Source organism: Mus caroli, chromosome 13 (assembly GCF_900094665.2).
Source record: "Mus caroli chromosome 13, CAROLI_EIJ_v1.1, whole genome shotgun sequence".
Classification (NCBI taxonomy): domain Eukaryota; kingdom Metazoa; phylum Chordata; class Mammalia; order Rodentia; family Muridae; genus Mus; species Mus caroli.
In genome coordinates, this window is record NC_034582.1 from 17144695 (window position 1) to 17152927 (window position 8233).

Genomic DNA, 8233 nt, shown 5'->3' on the forward strand with positions numbered 1-8233 from the left:
AGTGAGTTCTAGGACATCCAGGGCTACATAGAGAAACACTGTCTCAAAAACAAAACAAAACAAAACAACCAAAAACCAAAACCAAAACCAAACCAACCAACCAACCAAAAACAAAACAAAAGATAACAACAATAATACACAAATCATTATGCTGTTACCTTTCTGTCCTCTCCTTTATTCTTCCTTCTGGCCCAGTCTTAAGCAACCAGCAATCATTCCTGTGGATTTTCGAACTCTGTTTTGTTACATGTGTGGTGAACTCCTACAATTGAATGTTTTTGTCAGTATACATTTTAAACGTATGTAGCATTCAGTCATCCTCACTCAAATTTTAGTTCACCTCCTTCCCCAGTTTCTCTATGCAACCACCTCCTGGGGACACTTAATAGCTGGATACACCCCTATTTATTCCTACCCTCCTTACATGCTAGGGGCATCTCAGTGTGAACTTCTAGAACTGTTTCACATTTGTAGATAGATGCTCTATTGTTGAGACATAGATGTTCATATTTTCTATATTTCCTGAATGTCTTACAGTAGCTCTGTGGATGTGTGGGGTACTTTCGTGTGCTCATGGAGAGGCTCTCCACCTTACTTACAATTTTAAAAATTACATTCGTGTATACAGTGTATGTGTGTGCGCGCGCGCGCGTGCGCATGCTATTGCTATATTGTGCATTTGGAGCTCAGTGGACAACTTGTGGGAGTTAGCTCACTCCTTCCACCAAGTGCATGCTCAGACTTGGCCATCTTGCTTGTCATACTGTTTTGAGAAAGTGCTTGGTTAGCTACTTGTTTTGTTTTGGGTGAAATGTAAGATTCTAGCTCATGGCCAGGCAGAGTTCTTTGATACTTTGGTCAGCTGGCCAGCATAGGGGTGTAGAGTGAAACTCTCTGTATCCCCTAAGAAGTCAGTTTCACCTTCAACTCCTATCAACTTGTTTAACACACTAATTCTGCAAGTGAATAGAGGTTTGATCGGGAAGAGGAGCTCCAAGTGTCTTCTAAATAGACCCTTTCCCGCCAGGGTGCAAAGTAACAAATCCTGACTTTATCCGCTGAAAGTACGATGCTGGGTTTGGCCATGAGGAAGGAGGCCCTGATAGAACTCACAGACGTTACCTCAGCCGGCTGCTGCCTTTCCCATTGACAAGTCACAATGCCCTATAGCCTGCCTAAACAGTTCCATCGTCCTCTTCTCCTGTGCCCTCTCGAGCACACCCACTCGTTCCCTCGTTCCCTCGTACGGTGAAACGGTGAAAGGATTCAAATCACCCAGAGTCGTTTCCAGCTCAGAGTTTGGGGAACTGGGACGCGCACCAATGCGCATCCAGGTCCAAGGCCGGGTCCTGCCTGGACGCTAGACACCGAGCCCCCGTGAGCTCTGCCAGTGTGGTGCTCAGACCGCAGATCCCAGAGCGTGGTTGCCGAGGCCCGCGTGTCGCCAGCTCCCCAGTTCCCTCGCGCTTTTCTGGCGCTCGTGGCCCAACCGTCACTCGAGCAGCGGATGCTTGGATTCGGCTGCCTCCGCCGAGGTTGAAACGGGGCTAGAAGTCACCGCCCGCCCGCGCCTCTCAGCATGGGCAGCTACCTGGGCAAAGCGGGGTCCTCGCCGCGGTCCCCAGCACAGGGGCGCGCAGACTCAGGGGAGAAGCCTGCGAGCCGCCGACCCGCTAGGCCCCTCTACCAGGTCCACCGTGTGCAGCATGTCCACCGCGCCCAGCCCGCTCGGAGACACAGGCCGGCCCGGAGGCCGCCCAACTGGGATCCCGCCAACCCTACAGCTTTCGTCAGTGAGGCCTGGAGGCGCTTCCCCATGAAGAGGCCACAGAACCCCATCATGGGCTCTCTTCCTTCAGACTGGTGGGAAAGTTACCTGAAGCGTAATATTTGGTCCCTTCGTCACCCTCGGGCCACATGGAGTCCGGTGACAGTCAAGATCTCGCCTCCTGAGCGGAGACCACGGCCCTTGTTCCCGGCCTCAAGAGTGGTGAACTCCGCGGGACCTTCCGAGGAGCCACCAGGGCCCTGTGGAAAGGATCCGGTGCTGAGGGCCCTCCTCCAGTGCAGGAAGGGCAGAGCCAGGTGGGAAGAGCCACTGTTCCCGGACAGCTCCGACAGCCAAAGGCATTCGGCCACCGTATGGTCCGCCTTTAAGCCCCTGTTGAAAAGTGGGGCCACTGTTTCGTTTGTGGCCAGGCCTGGGTCTCTGAAAAGGAGACCCCATGTCCAGAGCTCAGATCATAATTGTAAGAGAGCCAGCTGCTCCTCTGTGGCCCTTGTGGCCAGCATACATACCCGAGGCCCCCCCAGCACAAAAAGAAATGCTATTACCAGTTCTTACAGTTCTTCTAGAGAGCTCTCAGGATCTTGGAAGAGACATTTTCCCAGGACATTAGTCCAGACTCCAGAATGGCCATTGAAAAAAGCAGGAGAAAGTCCTAATTCTCACCTCTCAGTCACGCCCAGCAGCTCTGGACAGCTAAATGGAGAGATTCCTCTACTGCAGTCTGGTCCTAGGGACCTGCTGACTAAACCTTGCCAGCAAGGTTCCGTTGTCACTGAAGAGGACCCAGCATTAGAGGGGCAAGCTGTGCCGAGCAACCAAACCACAGATGCTACAACCGGGACAGCCAGAGACTCCATTCCAGAGATGAGGGCTGGAATTCAGCCTACCTTGTCTCTCATTCGGTCATCTTCTGAGACAGTTCTTAGGACCCACGTGAACCCTCGGCTGGAAAGCTTGAAGAATATGCCTGCCCCACACGGCTGCTCACAGTTAGAGCACATTCAAGGCATCTCTTCAGACTCAAATCCCTCAATTGCTTCCACCCAGGCGTCTCCAAGCTCTCCCACAACACCAGTCACTGATTCCACCTGGCCATCTTCAATCCCTCAGGCTCACAGGTCTGCTGTGCCCCCACACTCATCTGTCATTAAACCTACAGCACCCACCACACAAAGCACTTTGGTTGGGGTGGTGAGTAACCCAACTCTCCATCTTCCTGCATCTGTACTTCCCGTGGAGACTTCTTCTCACTTAGCATTAAGACCTATTTGGGGGCCTGTTCACAGTACTGAGGTTAGAACTGCCTCATACTCCAGAATTTCTGTCATGGCTGAGGCCTCTTCAAGCTCTTCTCCCTCTACAACTCCAGGTATCTTAAGGCCCACCTTCAAGCCTATCTTTGGCAGTATAAAACCGCTTCAAACTATGTCCGAGACAGCTCCTGTGTCCACCAGGCAGCCCTCTTCTTCACTGAGTTCCGATTCTACCCATCTTTTCCACAGCCTAGCCACCACAGCCCCCTGTGTGGTTACATCTGCCATTCCAGCCAGCAAATCCAAAGACCCTGGTGTGGATTTTAACATAGTGACCAGCACCACAGGGAACTCTTGCTCTGTCCCTTCTTGCAGCACTTTCCTGCTTGGAGCTTCCCAGAACTTTCCCTCTGCCACTGATTTAATTTTCCCTTCCCAACACCCCACAATTCCCACTGTACACACGGTCACTATCTTTAGCCAGGTTCTTACTAGTGCCATCAAGATATCCCCTCTTAGAAGCACTGATACACTGAAGGAGGTGAGCAACCCTCTGGCAACTTTGAGCTTATCGTCCACAAACCAGCCTCCAGTGACCTCAAGCAACTCCAATGTGACTTCAGCACTCACATCATCTTTGGGGTCAAGCCCAAAGCCACTTTTGCCACCATCCCAAAGAAATACTTCTCAACACTCACCTGGGGCCATAGATGGGCTAAAGCAATCTTCTCTCCAGCTAGCTCCTGCCCAAAGCTTCAGTACCTCTTTCCTTTCAGAGAACTCAGGTGTGTCTCCAACCCCATCTGCTCAACTGGTCCTTAGCAAGACCACACAGCCAGCTTGTGGGCAGTTGACATCGTCAGCTCCCATTATCCACACTCCTGCTACCAGTCAGCCAAGCTTTGGCAGTACTCTGGCTGGGTTTCCACTCAGCAAAGCTAGTTCAACTGCCCTTAGGGTTATCAGGCAGAACCACCAGAGTGTGACCTACAGTTCAGTTTTTGGCAGCACAGCCCCAAGACCTTTTGCTTTTGGAGGATTAGTGACCCCTATGGATTGTGGGGAGCCTGAGGTCATTGTGGCTGCCCCCAAAAGGAGCACTTCTGGCACAAGACAGAGTATGACCCCAAGCACCCTAGCTCCCTTTGTGCAATGCTGGAACCAGAGTATGCAGGGCCCTCCTAACCAGATCACACCTTTGGCTGGCATTCCTGCAAGAAAGATCATGTCTGGGGCCCCCTCCCTGGTCCCCTTTGCTCAGAGTATCCCTGTACCTGGAGCAATTAAGGCAGGTAGCAATCTTGGCTTTGGGTTGTCCTCTCCAACTGTGCAGGGTTCTATGGGGAGAAATCCTTTCAGATCATTGGAACCTTCATTCTGTATTGGTACAAAATCAAAAACACTAAGGAACCGGGAGCCAGGGCGCTCCCGGAAACACCACACTTACAAGAAATAGCCCACTCTCTGTATCACACTGCAGCAGAGTCTTGATCTCTTCCAACTCTCTACAACAGCCATACCGAAGACCCAAAGTGAACGCTATAGGTGTTCCCTTCATGTGTCATAATCTAAGTCTTCCGAGAAGGTAAACCACCAATATGTCATCAAGTGCTGGCAAAGAATGGGGCTGCCCAAGACAAAAACCGCGGAAGCAGAGTAGAAACTTTGATGCCCTTCCCACCCACTCCTCTCTGTGAGCTCCATGTGAGGAATGGTCATGGCAGGAAGATAACAAGCATCTTTGGGGGAAGATAGGTTGATTCTACATCTTAACCTCCCTGCATTTGGGCTCTAAGAAGTGCTTGCCTGTCTTTAATCTCACAGAGACACCATGCTCTCAGTTCCCAGTGCTCATTCCTTGGTGGTTTCCTGAGTCTTTGGGTGTGATCTGATCTGTGTTCATCCTGTTCTTGAGGATCAAGATTATCTGAAGATTTCCTTGTGTGTTGCTCTTTGCCCCACCTTCTCTATGAAGTTGATCCAGTCTTACCCCAAAGAGGTAGTGGCTTAGCCCCATCCTTCATTAGGTCAATTCAATGAACAAGACTAACTAATGCAGATTCATCCTGTCAGACCTGAAAGAAAGGTCATCTCTCAGTACAGCAAGGGGAGGCTCCAGGATCAGAGCCAGCCGATCTCTCTTTTCTATCTGCTAGCTTCTCCACTTGCTGCCCTCCACTTGGCCTTCACGGAGATGTAATCTTCTCATTCTGTTAGATTCTGGTGTGTGTGGTGTTGGGCTTGGAGGAAGAGTGATCTGTAAGAGTGGTGTGAAGTTGGCAAAGCCATATTTCAATTGCATAAAAATCCTTCTGCATCTTGGCTGATGGGACCAAACAGCACTGCTTCAGGCTGCAAGGCTGACTCCCCACTAAGTGCACAGCTGCAGTGTGACCTTACAGCATGGATTTTCAGGGAGCCGGAAGGCAGGGGAGAAAGATGGCCAGGATGCTGAAGCCTTCTTTCTAGTCCCTACATCATGGTCTACATGCTAGGACCCACAAATGCCCAAGTACAGAAACTAAACCTGACATTTCATTTTTACTTTCTTTTTATTGGTGCTTCATCAGATCAACCCTTTCTATATTCACATCTCTCTCCAAGAGGGTTAGCAGAGCGTGAAGCCCTTAGGCCAAGCAACAAAGCATGAAAGGGTGAAAACAGCAGGCATTTCAGCTGACTCTAGCTCTCAGGCCTGTAGGAAGTGCGTGAGTAAGCTGGATATCTCCCTTAGCACTTCTTAGCACCCACACACACTAGGACCATGCTTCTTTGGGTACATTCATTACATTTTTTTTTTTATTTTATGGATACCTTGGAGAAAATCTAATTGAAAAAGTAATTGACATATTGAATGATAAAATAAAAATATATTGTTGAAAAAAGTCTATGATACAGGAATTACTGTCAAGCTCATATAGGTAACAGAAGAGAATATGTTAATTTGCCTGAAGCTACTTAGAAAAGAGTAGATTTTAAACTCTGGTGACTGCAGATGTGACTATTTCTCACTCTCTAATCACCAAAGTTAGAAATGCTTGACTCCAAATATCTATGGTAGTTGGCATTCATCTGTCTGTGTGTTTGTTTATTTGTGTATATGTGAGCTATTGGAACTTGAATCTAGGACTTCACAAATGCAAGTGCTTCACCATTTAGCTACGTTCTTCGACTTGTTTCAACTTTAAAAGGTTTCCATATTTTGACTGCATAATGTGTGCATGGGCACGTGTGTCATGGTACATGGTCGAGGTCAAGGAATTACCTGGTGAGCTTCTTTCCCTCTCCCATGTAGGTTCCAAGTTTTAGGAACTGAGCTCATATCCCCAGACTTGTGCGGCAAGTGCCTTAACACACTGAGTCCAGTTTCAACTTTTAAAGACATTCCCAAGATTGATTATCTTACTGAATGAGGACAGAAAGAAAACCTTAGACACCACCCACTGCTCTTTGCAGTGTCTAGAGATAGCTGTATGACTTGCATAGTCCTTGGTCCTGGTCATTCAGTGGTCAAGAACAATTCCTATTAAGAACAATAACAACTTAGTATAGAATTGTTAAAAAGCTGATGATCCTAACACGAGGGACAAGAGCCTAGAAATGAGAGTGGACAGAGGATTATTTTTGACCATGGCTGATCCTAAATTCAAATTCTGCCTGCCTGCATTGTTGTAACAGGATGGATAATCTTATTGCAAACCGTGTGCTCATACAGGAAAGAAAGGTCACTAAGACGTATTGAGATCTCTTCCAAAACAGTCATGTATAGATAGCCATGGTGAGCAGAAGCAGGCGGACATGACTGTAACCCATACGATATAATGCAGACAGCATCCTGAATACAACAGGTAGCTGTGGAAATAGACTGAGCAGCATAGAAGCAGGTCTATACTTGAGTTTTAGATTACTCTGGCTCCTCTGTGAGGAAAAAATAAAATAGGAAACTGGGTACTTAGGGGTGTTTGTAAGAGACTTTTTGGATAACAGAGAAACATTAACAATGTAAGATGGGGAGGGGTGGGGAGTAACAGTCAGTAGAATGTCTTCCTAGAATGCATGAAACCATTGCTTTTTATCCCCAGCAATGAAAAACTGCATGCAGTAGCATACATCTCTAATCCCAGCACTGCAGGGGATCAGAAGTTCAAGGTCATCCTCCTGGGGCTGTGATACTTGAAACCTTTTAAGAAAGAAAGAGAGAGAGAGAGAGAGAGAGAGAGAGAGAGAGAGGAAGGAAGGAAGGAAGGAAGGAAGAGAGAAAGAAAGGAAGGGAGAGAGAAAGAAAGGAAGGAAGAGAGAAAGGAAGGAAGAGAGAGAAAGAAAGAAAGAGAAAGAAAGAAAGAAAGAAAGAAAGAAAGAAAGAAAGAAAGAAAGAAGGAAAGAGAGAAAGAAAGAAAGAAAGAAAGAAAGAAAGAAAGAAAGAAAGAAAGAAAGGAAGGAAGGAAGAAAGGGAAGGAAGGAAAGAAGGGAGGAAGGGAGGGAGGGAGGGAGGGAGGAAGGAAGGAAGGGAGAAGGAGAGGAAATAAAGAAGGAAAGGAAAGAAAAGCAAACAAGGAAGGGAGGAAGGAAAGAAGGAAAAAAGGAAAGAGAAAATCCAAAGAGAGGAAATATTATTGAGCAGAATTTGTGAAAAGGCTCTGACTGGGATTTCCTCAGTTGGTCCCTTAGAGCATTGGCTATTTCCTTTCTAATGCTTGGGTGTATTGGATGGCCTCAGGGAATTGCAAAGCCCATCCTCACCTCTCAGGGTTCAACCCTCTTACATGACAGTGCCTGTAGCCAGAAGACAGCTGAGGTGTCCTGGGTTTCCTCAAGAAAACATATAATAAGGTAACAATAATTGACTTTTTTAAATCCTTCTGGATTTCCCAAAGGCTTGAATTGAGTTTCAGAAAAGCATAGAGCTTGGAGACAGGGAGATATCCAGGAAATGAAAAAGATTTCTTCTGGAGGAACAAGCAATTAAAAGTGGCCAGGGGTTGGCAAGTGGGTAAAGGCACTCGCTGCCAAGCCTGACAACTTGAACTCGATCTCCAAGACCCACTTGTTAAAAGGAGAAAACTATTGGGGTATAGTGTCAGAAGTCTTTAATCCCAGCACAGAGAGAGGCAGGCTGATCTACAGAATGAGTTCTAGGACAGCTACATAATAAGACCTTGTGAGGGAGGGAGGGAGGGAGGGAGGGAGGGAG

At 47.7% G+C, this 8233-nt stretch overlaps 1 protein-coding gene across 2 annotated transcripts in view; it reads left to right on the top strand.

Moving 5' to 3' along the window:
• The first annotated feature begins 1209 nt into the window (after window positions 1–1209).
• The window catches only part of Pom121l2 (POM121 transmembrane nucleoporin like 2), a 7807-nt gene continuing 783 nt past the window's right edge, over window positions 1210–8233 (top strand). Inside the window, exon 1 of one of the 2 annotated variants that reach the window (XM_021180920.1) lies at window positions 1210–5921. In XM_021180920.1, coding sequence (XP_021036579.1) covers window positions 1580–4498 — 2919 coding nt within the window. In that variant the 5' untranslated portion in view covers window positions 1210–1579 and the 3' untranslated portion in view covers window positions 4499–5921. Of the gene's footprint in view, window positions 5922–8233 lie in introns of those variants that run through there. The other variant, XM_021180921.1, reaches the window with a different exon arrangement.